We start from the raw sequence: 21,540 nt of genomic DNA, 5'->3' as shown, positions 1-21,540 counted from the left end.
TGCACGCCACCACATCCAGCTAATTTTTGTATTTTTAGTAGAGATGGGGTTTCACCATGTTGATCAGGCTGGTCTCGAACTCCTAACCTCGTGAGCTGCCCACCTTGGCCTCCCAAAGTACTGGGATTACAGGTGTTAGCCACCACGCCCAGCCCAATGCTACTTTTTAAAAGAGGAAGTCCGTCCTACTGTATATTCCCTCATAGGAAATATTTGCCCCATTATAGGTTTGTTTGTTTATATTTTTATTCTCAATAGACAAATAATAATTGTATATATTTATGGGATACAATGTAATGATTTCATAAATGTTTACAACGTACTATTTCATAAACGTATTTGTCAAAAAAAGGAACAGCTAACATTGCTGGCTCCAGGAGTTCCAACCAGAAATCTTTGTCATGCTCAAGAATGCAAATCTGTGTTTTTCAAATAGGTAGGTACTTTTTTCAAAGTTAGTTAAAAAGTAACCTACCTATTTGAAATAATAATTTATAATATCTAAGTCATTTAATATTTATAAATCATTTTCAAAATGTAAACAAATATTTATTATTGAATTGTTTAATATTATTTAATAATTCCAAAAATAGTACGCATAATTACATGCAAATTCACTGCTTCATGGGTTTCATTAAAAACTCATTACCAGTCAGCTCTCTTCAGCTTCCCTTCCCTCCTGTCTTTTCACTCCAGCAGTGGACAAAAGGCGGCAGGATTTGCTTCTTCTCTACTTAGACTTGCCTTTACCAGGTGGTCCACCTGCAAGGCACTGATTCCAGATAACAAGTCCTGGAGCTGACTAGACCCCATGCCTCAGACCCCTTTGCTGTTCCTGATTCATATAGAACCCTCCCTGGCTACTCAGGCTTGGCTGGAGCCTCTCACCTCTGCATTTAAGGAAGGCCCTTCACGGGCCAGGCACAGTGGCTCATACCTGTAATCCCAGCACTTTGGAAGGCCGAAGTGGGCAGATCACTTTAGGTCAGGAATTTGAGATCAGCCTGGCCAACATAGCGAAATTCCATCTGTACTAAAAATACAAAAAAATTAGCTGGGCGTGGTGGCACACACCTGTAATCCCAGCTACTGAGGTGGCTGAAGAGAGATAATCTCTTGAACCCAGGAGGCAGAAGTAGTAGTAAGCTGAGATCGTGCCACTGCACTGCAGCTGGGGGACAGAGCAAGATCCAATCTCAGAAAACAAAAACAACAACAAAAAACTGAGTTGACATGTATTAAATGGGATAATCACAGATCCAGGGCCATGTACAGCCCTGATTCTACTCCATGTAGGGGCCTTGAGGAGTGTATCTGGCAGACGGGGCTGCTCTGGCCCCCGTAACAATGAGCAGCCGTCAGACAGTGCCAGCCACCATTTCCCTGCTCCTTCTAGTGCAGAGCTGGGCCTGAAACTGAGTTTTGAGGTTTGCAGCTCAGCGTGCCTGGGACCCTGTAAGTATTCAATAAATGTTTGTTGTCCATCTCAATCAGATTCCAGTTGCTATAAGGAGAGCTTAACATATGTAATTTTTAAATGACCTTAGATTTTCACATGGGGTTTTTCTGGGCACCAGATCAGCTTATCAGCAACTGTACCAAGAGGATTTTTAAAAACAGAAATGAAATTATCTCTAAGAGTTAGGTGAGGCATACCCTGGGGTGGCACTCCTGCTCTCCTCACTGGTGTATGTGACTCAGCTTAGCTCCACATAGTAAGAATCATCATTGATCCTATTGGCTCATTCCAATTATTCGGTTACTGGGTTCCTCTGCCCCTGCTCCCAAAGAAGTCCTTTTTTTTTCTTAAATTCACGTGCACATGGCATCCCCAGGAGTTGGAATCCTGACATGTTTGCTGAGGTCAGGGGAGCATGCCTTCCATTCACCTCTTCCTAACTTCTCAGCAGAGCATCTTTTGGTGGAGAGGGCCAAGTGGTGGGCTGTGTCCTAGAGTCTGAAAAACATCTTGTCTCATCCTATCTGCATGCTTTCAGCTGAGGGCAACTCCACGGTCACTTTGCTCTGGGCTGCTGAGTCCAGCCACCAGGGTGATGATCTCCTGTGGTCTAGAAGCTCCTGCATCAGGAGCACAGGGTCTGGAGGCTCTGGTCAAAGATTCAGGGCACCATGGGCAGGGCTGGTAGCACCCACTGTGCAGCCAGGTTACGGAGAGGCAGGGATAGTACTGCCCCACTGGCACAGTGAGAACAGCAACAGACTGTCAGGCTTCTAATCTCAGGCATTTGCTCTTAGTTCTATGTTACTCCTTGGCTTCAATGGCATAACCAGCCCTGTCACTGTGCCAGACTTTGGAGATGTGCATGTGTAACCCAAATACAACTGGGACACCTCTAGAACCAGTCTCTGTATGGTGTCACATTAAAAAACCCAGACGTCCAGACCCCTCCCTCCAAAGACAGCTCAGGCATGCTGAGCTGCAAACCTCAAAACTCAATTTCAGGCCCAGCTCTGCACTAGAAGGAGCAGGGAAATGGTGGCTGGCACTGTCTGATGGCTGCTCATTGTTCTGGGGGCCAGAGCAGCCCTGTCTGCCAGATATACTCCTCAAGGCCCCTACATGGAGTAGAATCAGGGCTGTACATGGCCCTGGATCTGTGACTATCCCATTTAATACATGTCAACTCAGTTAGTTAAATTAATATAGTCAAATAAATATATTTATGTAAACAAATACACATCCATACTCAAAAGCTAGTCAAATCCCATTTCAGACTCGGTTCTTGACCATCCTTTTCAGACAGCTCTCACTTTCATCTCACATCTCCCTCTCTCTTTACCATCTCCCCCCATGGGACTCCTCTCGCCAGGATGCTCTCCCTGGCTTCTTCCCCACCAGGCCTCACTGGTCATGCACTCCATGCCCCCAACATGTGATTTTCCCATTGCATGCATCTTTCTTTCTCTAATCACTTTCCTAGTGAGAATCTGCCGCCCTGCAATTATGGTAAATAAGAATTCTCCACTTTGCTATATGCAGATGCATCAGGCCACCCAACCATGTCCTCCTCCCAAAGTCAGGGTGTCTCCAGTTTAGGCTGGCCTTCTGAGCCCATAAGATTGTTGGAAATCCCGGCCTTGGCAGCTTTGTGCCCTTTTTTTTTTTTTTGAGACGGAGTCTTGCCCTGTCACCCAGGCTGGAGTGCAGTGGCACAATCTCCGCTCACTGCAACCTCCGCCTCCTGGTGCTCTTCTTTTAGCAAATATTTTCCAGTCCAGAAAAGGGGTTGGGCCTCCTTGCACAGTTGAAAGAACCATTCTAGGCCCTGCTTTCCTTGGAGCTATGTCCCAGGAGTGAGATGCATTGCAATACATGGGTACTGCTCATCACTAGGAGTTTACTGACACCTAGGGCCATGTATGAGAGTCACGGGGGCCTCTCTGAAAAGTGCCCCTCAGCCATCTTGCTTGTTAGTTCTGTGGTCAAAACTCTTCTTGACATCAGTAGCCTTCCTCAGCCTCTTACCACCTCCCCACTATGCTTCTTCTTGTCTTTGGCTCTAAACCAGAGCAGAGCTAGGTGCTGAGACATGGAAGAATGTCTAATTTTTGTAGACTTCTCAGACTTTCAGCAAAGTACACCCCAGCTGGAGAATCTCAAATGGCCTTTAGTTTTTAGGAATACTAGCATATAAAAGTGCTTGCTATTATGGGCCAGGAATAATTCTAAACTCCTTACATAAAATGTCTCATTTAATCTTCATAAAATCCAAATGGGATTCATACTATTCTAAAAGTCATATCCCAGGCCATTTAATAGAAACAGAAAATGAGGCCAACAGAGGTTGAATATTGCTTGAAGTCCCTTGTTCACCAAGTGCTGGACCAGGGACTTGAACCCAGGTTCTCTCTCAATCCCTGCACTTTAACCAATTATTAGACAGGGGTCTGAGTTGACAATGACAGTTGGGGATGCAAAATGTCATCATGGCCCCACTGCTAGAGGGAGGGCTCACAGGGGCCAGGTAATAAATGGAGTCCAGGCCACAGTCCAGCACACCATGGGTCCCTTGGGTGGTCATTTTCCCCAGACTTCAGTGTGTAGTTGGAACTGATATACTGCAGTTAAGAGTAACATCCACATTAGATCCTTGGACTGCAGTTCAAGACCTCTCAGAGTGGGGAAGTTCAACTAGAAACTTTTGAAACTGCTCCCCTTTCCTAGGGCCAGGATTGTAAATAAAAAATTCACATCCCAGGGCAGGAGATTAGTGCCACTTTTAAACAAAGAACTAGCTTTCATAGAGCCCTAGATTGGTCCTAACCCCCAGGGTACATGAAGCCCCCTATATATAGAAATGCCCCCATATAGGGCACTTCTACTTGCAGCCAGTTCTGACCCAAGAGTAGATCCAGAAGAGTCCCCCACTGTGGCTGCAACCTCCAGCAAGTTGATTCTGTTAAAAATAATTAAAAAAAAACTTACCCTAGTAAGGATGTAAAATAGGAGTCTTTTATATATGTAATAATTTGAGTTTCCTGAATAGACATCCACATGTTTTAAACGCAGAAGACTCTCGGAAGATTTATAGAAACATCTGATTTAATTCTATCCCCAAAGATTTCATGAGGAAAACACAAAATGGATTTTTACACAAGTTTAATTGACCTGAAACAATGATTCAAAAGGTCATATACTTCCATTTACTAAATGTTTTCTGTGAACAAGCTGACCTGTGAATTTCTCTCTCTGAAGATACAGACAAAATTAAATGTTTTATTGAACTGAATTAAAGATGACTTCATAATTAGGGAAGAGCAATTCATAAGGGTTCTTTTCTGTCACACGTGATTTGCCAACATGTGGTATCTTCTCTCAAATTTATTTTTCAGAGTCGTTGGATTTTATTGAGGCAGAACCAAATTTGACAAAATTGTTATCCATGTATCTTGTAAAAAACCAGACCTCTGTAGCTAGTCTGGAAGTGGAGAGTTACACTGTAATTCATAATTCTCCACAATTGAGTAAATAGTAAAATTTTAAAAACATGTTAATATAATCTAGAGGTGATGGATGGGAAATTACTTTATGGGTACAATGTACATTATTAGGGTGATGGCTCCATTAAAGGTCCAGACTTCACCACTATGCAATATATCCATGTAATCAAACTGTAGGTGAACCCCCGAATCTATAAACATAAGAAATATAATCTATAGATTATCTTTCTCTGCTATAAAACCTTCAAAAGTAAATAAGAATAAAAATACATTGTCAAGAATTTTCAACATTGTTAACATAATTTTTATTATATTTCAATGACCAAGACCAACAAAGTTAAGGTTCTGCACTAGTTGATTGTCTTGGATGTGATAAATAAAAGTGAATTCTGTATTTACATAAATTTCTTCCCTCAAGAAAGACAAGGCATCTAGTCTGCAAGCAGAACACTCCTGGGTGGTAGTAGAAAAAGGTATGCCACAGGTTGGGAAGACAGGGATTAAGGAAGGTGCAGTTACATCTTCCTTGGACATCTTTTAAAACAGGAATGAATTAACATCTTTCTAAATGGATTAGACACTCAAAGGCAAGAGGATGATTGAAATCTCCTCTGGCCCTGAGTTTCCAGAGTCACAGTGCTGCTGAAGCCATCCTCAGGGCACTCACTCAACAGCATTTCTTGAGTGCCAGCTAAGTGGGCTCTGGGCTTGGGAGATGATGTGTGTGAATTAGTCTCTGCTCTCAAGATGCTCAGTTTTCTTGGGAGACAGACACATAAACACCGTTACAGAAGTGTGGTAAGTGCTAATAAGATCCAAAGTGTTGTGAGCACCCAGAGGAGAGTGTCTAACCGAGGCACTCTCTTTGAGACCCTCCATGGGTCCCAACTGTCTACAAGTTAGCACCCTGAGCCTGTAATCCTTTAGCATAGAGGTTCTCAAAACATGGCTCGTAAACCCAGAGGAATTCCTGAGACCCATGCAGGCGGTCTGCCAAGTCAGAGTTGTTTGTAGAATGATACTAAAATGTTATATGCCTTTTTCATTGTGTTGACATTTGCACTAATGGTGCAAAAGCAGTGAGGGCACAACTGCTGGAGTGCTGACTCCAGCACCAATCAAGGCAGGGACATGAAAGCGTATTGGTAGTATAGTGTGCCTTACCACCACACACTCTCAAGAAACAGCTGCTTCTTAAGTGAGAATGTCCTTGATGAAGCAGTAAAAATCAATTTTATTAAATCTCTACCCTTGAGTATAGTCTTCTTAAATATTCTATGTGATATGATGGGAAGTATGCCAAAAGCACTTCAGGTTGCACACCCACGTGTAATGCTTGCCTTAAGGAATACTGCAACTGTTTGAGTTGCGAGCCACTAGCCACTTTTTCATGGAAGACTATTTTTACTTGAAAGAACCATCGTGAGACAAACTATAGCTATCCAGACTTGGGTATTTGGCAGACTTTTGCTTGAAAGTGAACAAAGGAAGCCTGCCTATCATTATGAGGAAAACTGTCAGTATTTGTTGCCAGTGATAAAATTTGAGCTTTTCAAACAAACATTAGAGTTTTTGGAAAACTTGTATTCACCACTATGAGTTTGGCAGCTTCCCAATGCTTAAAAGCTTTTCTACAAGATGGGTTGGCTGTAAATGAATGTATCAACATTTGGAAGATCTGCCAGTGACTCAGTGAACCAATTATTTTCCAAATTATCAATGCATGGTATTACAAAGTCATGCATGGGTAGAAGAGCCAATCTAAATTCAAAATTAATCAATGGATTTTAATGTCTCACACTGAAAAGTTCATTGATAGTTTCAGATATCACAATGCAACTGACCTTTAAGAATCTATTGCTTATTGAGTTTAGTGTATTAAGAAAGAATACTCACAATTATCTAAAAATGCTATTTATTTTTTGAAACACAGTCTCGCTCTGTCACCAGGCTGAAGTGCAGTGGCGCAATCTCAGCTCACTGCAACCTCCGCCTCACAGGTTCAAGTGATTCTCCTGCCTCAGCCTCTCAAGTAGCTGGGACTACAGGCACACGCTATCACGCCCAGCTAATTTTTGTATTTTTAGTAGAGACGGAATTTCATCATGTTGGCCAGGATGGTCTCGATCTCCTGAGCCCATGAACCACCACCTCAGTCTCCCAAAGTGCTGGATTACAGGTGTGAGCCATCGTGCCCAGCCAAAAGGCTATCTAAATATTCCTTCCTCCTTTCTCCAACTTCATATCTGTGTAAAGATGGATTTTATTCATGTGCTTCAACCAAAACAACATATCAAAACAGACTGAATACAGAAGAAAATGCAAGAATACAGCTGTCTTTCATTCAGCCCGATGTTAAAAAGATTTGAAAATGTAAAACAATGCCAATCTTTGTTAATCTTTTTGTTTTGGAAAAGTTATTTTTCATAAAAATATGCTATTTTTGTTAGCATGATGAGTTTATTATGGTTCTTTTAAAATTAATGAATATTTAAAAAGTCATCAGTTTCAATTTCTAAATGTGATATGTATCAATAGATAGAACCCATGTAAACAAAACCGCTTCGCGGTCTTCAACAATTTTTATATTTGTAATGGAGTTCTGAGAGCCCCATTTGGGAAACACTGAGTTAGCATATCAAGCCCTTCACAATCTCACCAGACCTGTCCTTCCAGCATTATTTCCTGACCTTTCCCTTCCCATCACCACCCTCCCCTTCCACTGCCATTCCCATGTCCGGAAATACCTGATGACTTTCAGGCCCCCTGTATTAGTTTTCACACTGCTGATAAAGACATACCTGAGACTGGGAAGAAAAAGAGATTTAATTGCACTTACAGTTAGACATGGCTGGAGAGGTCTCAGAATCATGGCGGGGTGGGGGGCGGGGGGTGAAAGGCACTTCTTACATGGCAGCAGCAAGAGGAAATAAGGAAGAAGCAAAAGCAGAAACCCCTGATAAACCCATCAGATCTCGTGAGACTTACTCACTATCACAAGAATAGCATGGAAAAGATCAGCCACTATCATTCAATTACCTCCCCTTGGGTACCTCTCACAACATGTGGGAATTCTGGGAAATACAAGTCAAGTTGACATTTGGGTGGGGACACAGCCAAACCATGTCATTCTACCCCTGGCCCCTCCAAATCTCATGTCGTCACATTTCAAAACCAATCATGCCTTCCCAACAGTCCCCCAAAGTCTTAACTCATTTCAGCATTAACCCAGAAATCCAGAGTCTGAAGTCTCATCTGAGACAAGGTGAGTCCCTTCTGCCTATGAGCCTGTAAAATCAAAAGCAAGCTAGTTACTTCCTAGATACAATGGGAGTACAGGTATTGGGGAAATACAGCCATTCCAAATGGGAGAAACTGGCCAAAAGGAAGGGGTTACAGGGCCCATGCAAGTCTGAAATCCAGTGAGGCAGTCAAATTTTAAAGCTCTAAAATGATCTCCTTTGACTCCAGATCTCACATCCAGGTCATGCTGATTCAAGGGTTGGGTTCCCATGGTCTTGCCCCTGTGGCTTTGCAGGGTACAGTCTCTCTCCTGGCTACTTTCACGGACTGCCGTTGAGTGTCTGTGGCTTTTCCAGGTGCATGGTGCAAGCTGTGGGTGGATCTACCATTCTAGGGTCTGGAGGATGGTGGCCCTCTTTTCACAGCTCCATTAGGCACTGCCCCAGTAGAGACTCTGTGTGGAGGCTCCGACCCCACATTTCCCTTCTACATTGCCCTAGCAGAGGTCCTCCATGAGGGCCCTGCCCCTGCAGCAAACTTTTGCCTGGGCATCCAAGTGTTTCCATACATCTTCTGAAATCTAAGCAGAGGTTCCCAAACCTCAGTTCTTGACTTCTGTGCACCCTCAGGCTCAACACCAAATGGAAGCTGCCAAGGCTTTGGGCTTCCACCCTCTGAAGCAACAGCCCAAGGTGTACATTCGCCCCTTCCAGCCATGGCTGGAGAGGCTGGGACACAGGGCACCAAGTCCCTAGGCTGCACACAGCACAGGGACCCTGGGCCCAGCCCATGAAACCAATTTTTCCTTCTGGGCCTCTGGGCCTGTGATGGGAGGGGTTCTCATGAAGGTCTCTGACATGCCGTGGAGACATTTTCTCCATGGTCTTGGGGATTAACATTAGGCTCCTTGCTACTTATGCAAATCTCTGCAGTTGGCTTGAATTTCTCCCCAGAAAATGGGTTTTTCTTTTCTATCGCATAGTCTGGCTGCAAATAATCCAAACTTTTATGCTCTGCTTCCCTTATAAAACTAAATGCCTTTAACAGCATCCAAGTCACCTCTTAAATGCTTTGCTGCTTAGAAATTTCTTCTGCCAGATACCTTAAATCATCTCTCTCAAGTTCAAAGTTCCACAAATCTCTAGGGCAAGGGTAAAATTCCTCCAGTCTCTTTGCTAAAACATAACAAGAGTCACCTTTGCTTCAGTTCCCAATCATCTCCATCTGAGACCACCACAGCCTGGATTTTATTGTCCATACTGCTATCAGCATTTTGAGCAAAGTCATTCAAGTCTCTAGGAAGTTCCAAATTTTCCCACAATTTCCTGTCTTCTGAGCCCTCCAAACTGTTCCAATCTCTGCCTGTTACCCAGTTCCAAAGTCACTTCCACATTTTTGGGTATCTTTTCAGCAATGCCCCATTCTACTGGTACCAATTTACTGTATTAGTCCATTTTCATGCTGCTGATAAAAACATACCTGAGACGGGGAAGAAAAAGAAGTTTAATTGGACTTACAGCTCCACGTGGCTGGGGAAGCCAGGGAATCATGGCAGGAGGCAAAAGTCACTTCTTACATGGCAGTGGCAAGAAGAAATGAGGAAAAAGCAAAAGTGGAAACCTCTGATAAACCCATCAGATCTTGTGAGACTTATTCACTAACAGGAGAATAGCATGGGAAAGACTGGCCCTCATGATTCAATTACCTCCCCCTGGGTCCTTCCCATAGCTCATGGGAATTCTGGGAGATAAGATTCAAGTTGAGATTTGGGTGGGGACATAGCCAAACCATATCACCCCCAAATAGGCTACACTCCTTATTTCCATTGTTCATTTGAATGCCCTCTCTACTACCCCTATGTGTCAAGTTTCTACTGGTTCTCTTAAAATCAAATTTAGTAAAATTTTCCTTCATTACCCTACAAAGTAAGTTACACCCTCCTGGGGCCCTGGGAGCTTTGTGCAGAGCTGATGATCCTAGGAAATCATTTTGTATTAGATTGTGTATTAGTCTGTTCTCATGCTGCTAATAAAGACATACTGGAGACTGGGTAATTTACAAAGAAAAAGAGGTTTAATGGATTCACAGTTCCACATGGCTGGGGAGGCCTTGCAATCATGGTGGAAGGCAAAGGAGGAGCAAAGTCACCTCTTACATGGCAACAGGCAAGAGAGAGAACCCTGTTCAGGGGAACTCCCCTTTATAAAACCATCAGATCTTGTGGGACTTATTCACTATCGCGAGATAGTGATAGTGAATCACTATCGCGAGATAGTGATAGTGAATCACTATCACTTTCCTGTGATAGTGAACAGGAAAGACCTGCCTTCATGATTCAATTACCTCCCACTGGGTCCCTCCCACAACACATGGGAATTATGGAAGCTACAATCTGAGATTTGGGTGGGGACAGAGCCAAACCATATCACATTGTTTACACATCTGTCTTTCCTCTGTGCAATGGGCTCCTCAGGTAAAGGAAGGGTATTCCAAAAAACGAAGAGGAAAGAGAGAAGCAGAAATTTCATCTCACTCTCCTGCCCTGACCTAATGACTCTGGGTCAAAGGGAGGGCACATGGTTGCTGGTGTGGAAAAGGGGCAACCCCCTCAAAAAACGGATGTGCTAGACAAGATAGGAGATATACACTTGAGCTACTAAGGGTAGCTGCCAGGCACATATACAAACCTTCTTTCCCCAACACACTTCCAGAAATGTCTTCTTTTAACATGAGCCAAAGTTGCCCACATACAAATTTAATTTTGCACCCCTCCCCATAGGAAACCACCCAGAGAACTATCCAGCTATTGTAACCATAGGTGAGGTCAGGATACCATTGTTCCCAGAGTGCAGGATCTTTAAGATGCATCTTTGTTAGGTATTCTGCCAGCTTGGGACCAGATGGAAAACTTAATCACCAGCCCAATCATCTCTAAGACACAATGACTGGGGGTTAGGGAGAGGAACAAGAGAAGAGAACTTTGTTTTCAAATTATAATTCCCGTCTTAAAAGGAAAAATGACAGTGTTAGAGGAGTGCTGGACTTATTTGCTTCTTAGCAGAAAAGAAAATGCAAGTGAAAGCATTTTCCTTGTCTCTGCAACTAACCTTGAGGCAACACCATTTGAGATTCCTCTCTCCCATTAGCCATGCCACATTTCCCTGGCTTTTGACCAGAATCTTGGTTGCTGCCTAATTTAGCAAATCTGATTTCCTGGCCCTTCTCTTTCTCTATAAACTAAGGCAAGTGGTTTAGTTTTGTAATTTTTTTTGTGAAAGAAATCTTCAACCCATGGGGGATCAATTAAGACAACAATTTTTATTCACCAGTTGGATTGCAATTACATTGGTGTTTCCTCGAATGTACTGAAGAAATGAACCCACAAAAATTCTGTGTATGGGTAGCAAGAGTGAAATGACAGCTTACTGTTCTCTATTACCAAATGACCCTCAACTTCTGAAACGGAAAAGGGAGACTCAAAATTCTGTTAAAGAAAGCTGCTCAAGTGCAGACAGAAAAAAACTGACCTATGCTAGGAGCACCTCAGAACCATGCAGTTTCCGAAATAATCCACTGTCTCTTCCAAAGGGAGGGTGATAAGTCTTGAAATAAGGAAAACATATCATTTCTCCTTCAATAAACGATTCATTTAAGCAATACTTATCTCAACAGAACATATAAAAAAAATGCTAGGGGGCCAAACCAGAAAAAGAGAATGTATCTTTAAACTGATTTTAAAAGAGCAAAACACGATTTCAAGAAAAAGCATGTTCAGGACATAAGAACATCTTTGCCTTCTCTGGCCACTCTAAGCAATCTCATTCCAACCAGCTAGCCTCAAAGGCACGTGTGGGGACAATCGTGAGGTACATTACTTTCCAAAAGGAGAAAATACTTCTGATTCAGCATCTGGTAAATTCTAGGAAGAAGAAAACTCAGTGAGCTGGAGAAAAAAAGCTTTACTGTGAAACATATAATAAGATACAGGACAATTTTCGACTAAAGTTGGAATCTCATTTTCAAGTGGCATCTAATTTATTCACATGTAAGTGAAGAATAAAGTCTATTTGGATTCTAAGTGGAGTCACTTTTCTATGGAGAAATGAATTTCACATAAAATAATTTCCATTTGGATCCACAAAACCTAAGATTAAACTCTGAGGACAGAGCACAATCCTATGAATTTTGCCTCATGACAAATGAATGCTTTTCCATGCCAGAACCATTTGTCCAATACATGTATCCAGTCTTCCCAACAGCATGACAGGGAGTGTATAAGCTGGAAAAGTCCAACCAAGATGGAAGGATCTCCAGGTTTGACAAAATGATACATGACTTCCTCCGTAGTGACGGCTAGATTTACATACTAAGTGCCTTTAAGAGGCATGCCCCTCCAACCCTATCCTCCACCATCGCGCGCACACACACACACACACACACACACACACACGCACACGCACACCCTTAGGAAGTTCACATTGTTATTTTAATGTGAATGCTTTGCCCTTGGGTATGATAATACAACCAACAAAATTTTATTTCATGGGATCTCGCCATTATTTGCTGAGATTTCAATTTATGACCTACTGTGTCTCCAGGTTCATTTAGATTGTCTTATTTAAAGAATTAAAATCTACAATGCCAAGCGAAACTAGGACATCTTCTCCTTTTTCAGGGACTAGGACATGGTGAGCATTAATATATAACCTTGTTCGAGATGATGCTCAGGTACCAGGTTAGCAAGTGCTGGTGATTGTATGTGATCAGTGATCTTTTAGTGAATATTTATGCTGCACTAGACACCATGCCCAGTGCTTTACAGGTATCTTCTTTCTCTCAGCAACTGTCTATACTAGATGAAAAAATTGAGGATTAGAGATGCTAAGTGATTGCTCAAAGACCCACAGCTACTAGTAAGTGATGGAGAGCAAAGCTGCTGCTCTTAACCATATTTGCTTCCCTTTGGGTCTACAAATAAGAGCAGTTTCTATATTTTCCATGACATATTAGCTTTTTAGTACTTTCAGATACGCATTTACTTTGTTTACATGCTCCTTGAGATTAACCTTTTTCTAGAGGTTAAATGTTATGTCTAGTTTGCTACCAATTTGTAAAGCCTTCCTTGTACATCCAAAGTTAAGTAATCTGAATGTCAAAATTAATAGCTCAGATACCATCTTGTTACATCAAAATTGTGTTAACTCTGAAAAGGACATACACAGCTGCTTTAAATGGAAAATATCGGGGTGTTGGTGTTGAGGACACCATCACTGTCACCAATACCAAGCACTGCCATCATCACCAGCAGCTACCGTTGACAGCATCATTTATGTGCCAGGAACCATGGAACCATGGCTGTATGTTTTACGTGCAAAGTCTCTTAAGTGCCACAATAAGCCAGTAGAACAGGGATTATTATCCTCATTTTACAGCTATGGAAAGTTAAGCTCAGGGAGGTTGTGAAAGAAGATCTGGATTTCAGATCTTCTAAAAGAACTTTAAGTTCATTCTTTTCATAAGTAGGTGGACCTCTAGAAGCCATGTTAAAAATAAATTTTAAAAATGAAGATCAGTGTCTGATCTATAATTGGCACCTCTGCAGCAATTTGGGATTATTCTTTGACTTGGGAAGATTTATGTGAGATCCCACTCCCACACATAACAGCAAGCTATTGTGTTAGATATTCAACCTGCGCCAAGACAAAATTCCTCTTAACTATTATTTTGTCATTCTCTAATCTTTACTTCATGATGGCATCAATCAAAAATATCTGTCAAATGGGGACTTAACCTTTCTTCGCAATGTAAAACCTTCCATAGAATCCCAGCATGTCAGGGTTGGTGATAGCTCACAGGTCATTTTGGCTGACCAGTTTTCCTTCTCCCATTAGAAGGCTTGGCTTTCTTTTCTATATTGTTTATGGGGAGGGAGAATGGGACAGTCTGTAACAAAAGTACAGATATAATGAGATCAAATCATTTGTGGTAAACTGTTAGGAAATGCAGAAAGTTGTCCACATTCATGTTTGACTATACAGAGAAAAAAACACGTGCTGTGATCAGTCAACACCTGACTGAACACCAAATGTCAAAGTATGTAATGCAGCTGCATGCCATAGGAGGTCAACTGGAATAACAATTTTAACAATTTATATATATATATATATAATTTTTTTTTTTTTTTTGAGATGGGTTTCACTCTTGTTGCCCAGGCTGGAGTGCAATGGCCGATCTTGGCTCACCACAACCTCCACCTCCCAGGTTCAAGTGATTTTCCTGCCTCAGCCTCCCTACAAGCTGGGATTACAGGCATGCACCACCACGCCCGGCTAGTTTTGTAGTTTTAGTAGAGACGAGGTTTCTCCATGTTGGTCAGGCTGGTCTTGAACTCCCGACTTAGGGTGATCCCCCCACCTCAGCATCCCAAAGTGCTGAGATTACAGGTGTGAGCCACTGTGCCTAGCCTTGATATAATTTTATACTTACAGAAAAGCAGCACGAGTAGCTCAAAGAACTCCTGTTTACTTTTTACCTAGATTTACAAATTATTAATATTTTGCTCCATTTGATTTATCATTCATTGTTTTTATCCTGAGCCACTGGAGAGCACTTTTTTGACATCTTGTCCGTTTATCCATAAATATTTCAGCATTTATTTCCTATAAACAAGGGCTTTTAGAATAATGAAATTTCTGATCAAAATACAAAGTTAACATAGAAGCCACCGGAATAAATGTCAAAATGTTAACTATAAGGAAACGATACTTTGCTTTCATGGATAAAGATAAGAAAAATACTTTGCCTTCATTCCTCACAAGAGAGGAATTTTTTGGCCTGTTTTGCTTACTGGGCTGTTCCTAGACCTTGCCATGGTGCCTGGCACACAGCAGGTGCCCAGCAGATGCCTGTGAATTTCTTAATGTGATGGTGTGATAGTATACTGACCACAATTTGTAAACAAAGTATTTCTAAAATAAATACTTTTAGTATTTTTAAAGGCAACAACAGCAAATTATCTAGTCATCTTTATTAGCTATAATTTGGAATTTGCAAGTGACAGAAAAGGGGAAAGGCTTCAGATGCAAAGGACTTTTATTTAATAAGTTACCTTTTGAATATGAGACAAGACAGGTTCTAAGCTAATCAGATGTGGCCACCATGTGGACCTGCGCTCTTTTCACAGGTAGCGGTTCCTGATGTACTCTCGGTACATCGAGGAGTCCTCTTTTCCGAGGGGCTGCATGATACCTTGGCTGGCCTGGATGTGGGCTTGGAAGATCTCTGTAGATTTTCTGTCTACTCTTGGGGGCTGAACTTCATAGATGTTATCTTGTGAGAAAGCCGAGATGGGTGTTCTATAAAAGATGAACAAAGAGAGGGCTGCATTAAAGAAAAGGCAAGGAAGGACCACAGGGAGCAGTCTCAGAAGCACTTGAGAGTCGCTGGCATTGAATAAGCAGGCTGACGTTTGACAAGCCACTGGGATGACCTCTCCAGTCCTTGCGAGGCTGGTTCCTTTCTCTGCCTGGAGGAGAGAGCTGGACCAACATCTCTGGGAGCCTCACCTGATTGCACAGGCAGGGCACACCCCTCTCCTCTGTTTCCACATCTCTGTGCACACCCACGTCTGTGCACCCATCTGTCTCCCTCACATGACTGGGAGCAACTTTAGCTAAGGCTGTATAGACTTTTTGCTCTTTTTCCTTGGCACACGATAGGGACTCACTGGTTTTTAAGGGAAGATTTAGTAGAAATCAGTGAAGCGAGGGATAATAAGAATGCTTACCTCACACAGTTGTAAACAGGAGTAAATGAGCTTATATGTGTATTTATATGTATAAAATGTTCACTTAGCATAGTGCCTGGGAGCTCAGTAAACGTGAACTATTGTTAACAATTACAGGTACAGAATTTCTTATCACAATTCTGAAGTCCTAAAAGCTGAAACAACCAGAAGTTACTTTGCTGGCAAAATATAACCCAACTGAAACTCATTTTGTGGCACATCCTAATGAGCTGACAATAATCACCCCCACTTCCTGTGAATATTAATGTGTCTAACTGTTGGACATGGCCTCCAATCATGCTGGGGATGTTATTAGAAGGTGTATGTACCATCCTACTATGCTAACTGACAATTCAGAATTCTGCAACTCATCTAGCCTCCGGCTTTTGGAAGATGGCTTGTGGGTCTGTAATAGGCCACTTCCTTCCTTTCTGGGGTAATTTGAAAAGCACCCAATAATCTCTCTATTCAAAAATATCCCTCCATTCCCACCCCATTTGGGCTGCCATAGGCTTAAAATTTCCATCCATCCCGTGGGGAAGGCACTGTCTCCAGAAAGGCCTTGTTGAAATGCAGCTCCGTGTCTGACATCCTTAGCAAGAGGTAAGCCTTCAAGGGATGAGTCAACCAACAAGTCAGGAGTGATGCAGAGCGTGTGTGTGTACGGAGTGTGCATGCACACGAGCATGCCCAGGAAGGTCACGAAAAGGGGACGATGGTAAGCTAACAAGGCATTGTGAGGGGCTGGGGGACACAATGACACCACACTCCTCTATTTGGCTCAGGGCTGGCCCTGTGAGAATGCGGGTGGTTGGCCATAACAGGGTGCCCAAGATAACACAGGGAAAGAACATCTGGAGAATCTATTCTGCTGAGCTGAGACCTCAGCCTTGCTAGGGTGCATCTTATCAGAGGAATCAGAAAGGCACCCTGGATGCCAAACTGTTTGGTCAGCTGGGACCCCTGTGGAGATTCCCTGCAGTCAGACACAAAACTGGACCTCAGACCCAGCTGGGTCTGTACTTGAAATATCAACATTTCACTGGACACTAGATAGTACGGTGACATACAAAGGAAGACAGAAGTTGTACAGTAAAGCCCCTCAAAAGGGCTCTATCTTCATAGGATGTGCTACAATTAAATGTGGGTCTTTTTAATGCTCCCAGCAAACAGCCAAGATAGCTTACTGTACTTTGCCTTTATCTACAACAATGACACATCCTGAGATGACTGGAGACTACATTCAATTGCATTAAAATAAAATACAGAACTAGGGGTGACCAGGGGAGCAGGTTGTCTGCTCATGAGGCCCTTCAAAGGATCAGCAATAAGGGATCTCAGCTCCTTAGAGTAGGCTGGGTCTTTAAAGACTTTGATAGGAAGAGAGTTGGTGACATTTTGGTTATAGAGACAGCATGAGGACAGCAAAACTCTTACTGTACGTATTTCTCAAACACTGATCTGTCTTCAACCTGTCAGGGAGCCATGTCAATGACAGACCAACAAGAAAGACACTGCAGTCTGGCAAAGGTTGAGGATTTTATCACCAAGCCTAGGCAACATCAACAGCACAAAAAAATTATTTATAGATCAAAGTATACAATGACATTAATAGATATTAAAGAAATTTATGCATTTGTTATGTCTAAGGCTGCTAAACTCTATCTTTTGTAGACTAATTTGTCATCAGATTCACTAGATTAAAAAATAATGTGTATGCATGTGTGTAGATGAGATATGGTGTGTGTATATACATATATATACACACACTATATATATATAGTTATGCTTTATATCTACTTATATATGTATATGTATTCTTTAAAAACAATGCTGAAGAAAGTGATATATACACACACACACACACACACACACATACATATACATACTTCAACCATCCCCACCAAGTAATGTGCTTTAAGTGAAGCCATGTGAACTTTTATAATGGTCATTCTATTGTGCAGATATTAGAATAAAAATATAGTTAATGAGCATATGGGGTCTGGAGCCAATAAATCTAGATAACATACTGTAACCCCTATTATTTCCTAGGTAGAGCTGGAACATCTTGTCCTTAAAATGTGACTGTTTTTATTTTATACTGTTATATAGAAAAGATCAATGAAATACACAATAGACATTTAGAGGCTGCTACAAGGTTGGTAAAGTTTTCAGTTGAAATACCATTATGTATACATTAATTAAATATAAAAACTAACAATATTTACCCAATATTTATCATAGAAAAACTACTGTGTTTCAGATTTATCAGTGCTTTTCACCTTTTTATTGCAAAATAAAACCGATACAGAAAATCACACAAAACAAACACATAATATAAAGTGAACATCACCCAGGTCAACAAACAGAAATTCTGACAACCAACCCAAAAGCCCCTTCCAGGTGCCCCAAACCCATCACAATCCCCTGCCCTGACTCATAAGTAACCTTATCCTGACTTCTATAGTAATCACTTGTTTGCGCTTTTAAAAAAAGACACTGTCGTTCAAATGTGCATCCTTAGATTCTATAGTCTTGCTCATTTCAAAAGTGTGATATGCTTTTTAATCTACAGATGCTCTCATCTTTCTTTTTCTTTCTTTTTTTAAGACACAGGGTCTTCCTGTATCTCTTAGGCTGGAGTGCAATGGAGCGATCATGGCTCACTGCAACCTCGAACTCCTGGGCTCAGGCGATCCTCCCGCCTTGCCCTCTCAAAGTGCTGGGATTACAGGCTTGAGCCACCGAACCTGGCCTCTCACCTTTCTTTTTCTTACAATTCATCTGTTGAAGAATCTGGATTGTAGAGTTTCCCTCAGTTTGGATTTAGCTGCTTGCATAGTCAATACGCAGTTCAAAATGCTCCTCTGCCCTTTATATGCGCTGTGGGTCAGCAGTTGGACCCAGAGGCTGGTGAGATGCTGTTTCGATTGCTTTGGTAACACTATGGCTGGTGGTGTATTGCTTCATCAGGAAGGCCACAGTGTCTGGTTGCTTATCTTCTTTATGTTAACAGCCATTGAGGCCAATGCCTAGATCCAGTAACTCATTGGGGCTTGTCAAATTATCACTTGACACTTTGTCTTCAATCCTTTTTAATGTCTTTCTTCATTTCTTATTAAAGCTTTGTATTTTAGTTCATTTTGAAATAGTATGTTTCTGTTTTAACCTCTTTTATTAACTTGTCTTTCTGGCATGGTTTCGTTGTCTGTAGGAATGTTATTTTGCTCTGTTCTTTGTAATTCTATGATGAGATTGGCCCTTGATATTTCTCTGTTGCTTGTTGTGCAAAATTAGTTTTGCAGAGCCTTAGGAAGATGTTGCTCAGGAAAGATTTACTTTACTTAACTTCACAGAACTCTCTTTGGTTGTTTCAGTGCAGTGTTGAAAACCGCCACTGAAGAGGAAACTTGCTCTCTGAGGTTTCCTCTCTGCTCCCCTTCCTCAGTGTTGTCTGGGCTTTCTCCTTCCTTCATCTCCATTGTCCTGCTCAATTTTAATGCCACTGTCAGCAATTTCTCCTGCCATGTCCAGGCAGGGAGCTCTGGCCGTTTGGGTTCAAGAGTGTATGTGGCCCAGATGGCCTCAGCCCCTTTCAGAACTCACCAAAAACCCCTTGAACTCCCCTGGTATTGAATTGGGTGAACCCCTTCTGTTTCAGCTGCAGTGATTTCTGGCGACTACCTGTGAGCTATTTTGGGGTTCTCCTATTCTCAGGCCTCTCAGATGCCCCACTGTTCCCTCCTGCTTCTTCCTCTTGCACACACACTGCTATCATGCAGGTCTTATGGCTGTGCGGGGTTTACCTCCACATCCTCTTTAGATTTGGGGGTGTGTGGGGATACTGTATCACATACTTTTGAGGTAAGTGTTGCCTGGGGGTGCCTGGTTTTGCTAACCAGTTGTTCTGTTTTTTTTTGTGTGAGGATTCAGAGAGATTTTAAAATGCTGCTGCTGCTGCTGCCTTCTTCCAGAACCGACCAGGCTCTATTTTTAAAAGTGTATTTTTCACCCATCCCTCAAACTGAGCCCTATATTTGCTATACTGTCAGCTGCAGGGCTCCAATTCCCTTGTTCTAGAGATGGGCACTGCCATACCACCCCTCCTTACCCAGGGCTGCTCTCAGAGAAGCTCTTTCCCAGTTCAACTCCCACATCTACTCTTGCCGGACCTGTTCCCTTCAGAGACAGTGCATACTGCAGATGTTCAGATGGACCGGCTATCTGAGTGATGGGAGACTTGGGGGGTGTGGGAGAGGTGGCAGCACTCTTAATGTTGTGGTTCATCTTTATGTGGCTAATCAGGTATTGCCTATATAGCAGTAGAGGTATAAGAAGAGTTAGAGAAATGTTTCAAATGACTACTTATCAGATATACTTTTATTGCAGCTAATAGGAGATGGTATACCATCTATTTAAATGTGAGCTGTGGTCTCAGAAGCATTTGACAGTCGCTAGATTGAATAAGCAGGTTTACTATTAACAAGCTGCTAGAATGACCTCCCCAGTCCACTCAGGGCTGGTTTTTTCCTCTGCCTGGAGGACAGAGTTGGACCAGTACCTGCCTGGGAGCCCTGCCTGATGCATAGGCAGGACATGCCCCTATCCTCTGTTCCCATAGCCTTGTGCACACCTATGTCTGTGCACCCATCTGTCTCCCTCATGTAAGTGGGAGCAACTTTTGCTGAGGCTGTACAGACTTTTTGCTCTTTTTCCTTGGCACATGGTAGGGACTCAATGGCTTTTTAAGGAAGATTTAGTAGAAATCAATGAAGTAGGGGATACTAAGAATTCCTCAACACAGCTGTTGAGTGGAGTAAATGAGTTTAAGTTTATATGTATAGCATAGTGCCTGAGTGCTCAGTAAAGGTGAACTATTGTTAACAATTACATGGCCATGGTGGGTCATGCCTGTAATCCCAGCACTTCGAGAGGCTGGGGCAGATCACTTGAGGTCAGGAGTTCGAGATCAGCCTGGCCAATATGGTGAAACCCCGTCTCTACTAAAAATACACAAAATAGCAGCTCGTGGTGGCGGGCACCTGTAATCCCAGCTACTTCAGAGGCTGAGGCAGGAGAATTGTGTGAACCTGGGAGGCGGAAGTTGCAGTGAGCCGAGATCAGGCCATTGCATTCCAGTCTGGATAACAGAGTGAGACTCTGTCTCAAAACAAAAACAAAAACAAAAAAACAATTACAGATACATAATTCCTATCTGCAATTCTGAAATCTCAAAAGCTGTAATAACCAAAAGTTACTTTGCTGGCAAAATGTGACCCAACTGAAACTGATTTGGGCCTTGGGCTTCATGGACAAAGGAGCCCTGGATGGCTACCCAAGGACCTCACTCCACTATCTGAACAAGGTGCCTACATTGTTGCCTAGTGGGATGAAGTCACTACTAAGGACAAATAGCAGTTGTATGTTTCCCATACTCCTCCTTTCTGAATGAGAGTTTTAATTTTCCTTTGCCGCCACTGTATATCGGGAGCAGAGAGGCAGTCTTTATTTATAGGTCACTAGGTGATAAAAAGCTGTATCTGGACCTA

At 42.3% G+C, this 21,540-nt stretch overlaps 1 protein-coding gene across 1 annotated transcript in view; it reads right to left on the bottom strand.

Moving 5' to 3' along the window:
- Positions 1-15,049: 15,049 nt before the first annotated feature.
- FIG4 (FIG4 phosphoinositide 5-phosphatase) overlaps positions 15,050-21,540 on the bottom strand; it is a 136,946-nt gene continuing 130,455 nt past the window's right edge. Inside the window, exon 23 of the mRNA XM_032156486.2 lies at positions 15,050-15,560. Coding sequence (XP_032012377.1) covers positions 15,383-15,560 — 178 coding nt within the window. The 3' untranslated portion in view covers positions 15,050-15,382. The remainder of the gene's footprint in view (positions 15,561-21,540) is intronic.

Source organism: Hylobates moloch, unplaced genomic scaffold (genome assembly GCF_009828535.3).
Source record: "Hylobates moloch isolate HMO894 unplaced genomic scaffold, HMol_V3 SCAFFOLD_2, whole genome shotgun sequence".
NCBI classification, from domain to species: Eukaryota; Metazoa; Chordata; class Mammalia; order Primates; family Hylobatidae; genus Hylobates; species Hylobates moloch.
This window is presented reverse-complemented; position numbering and strand designations above follow the sequence as displayed.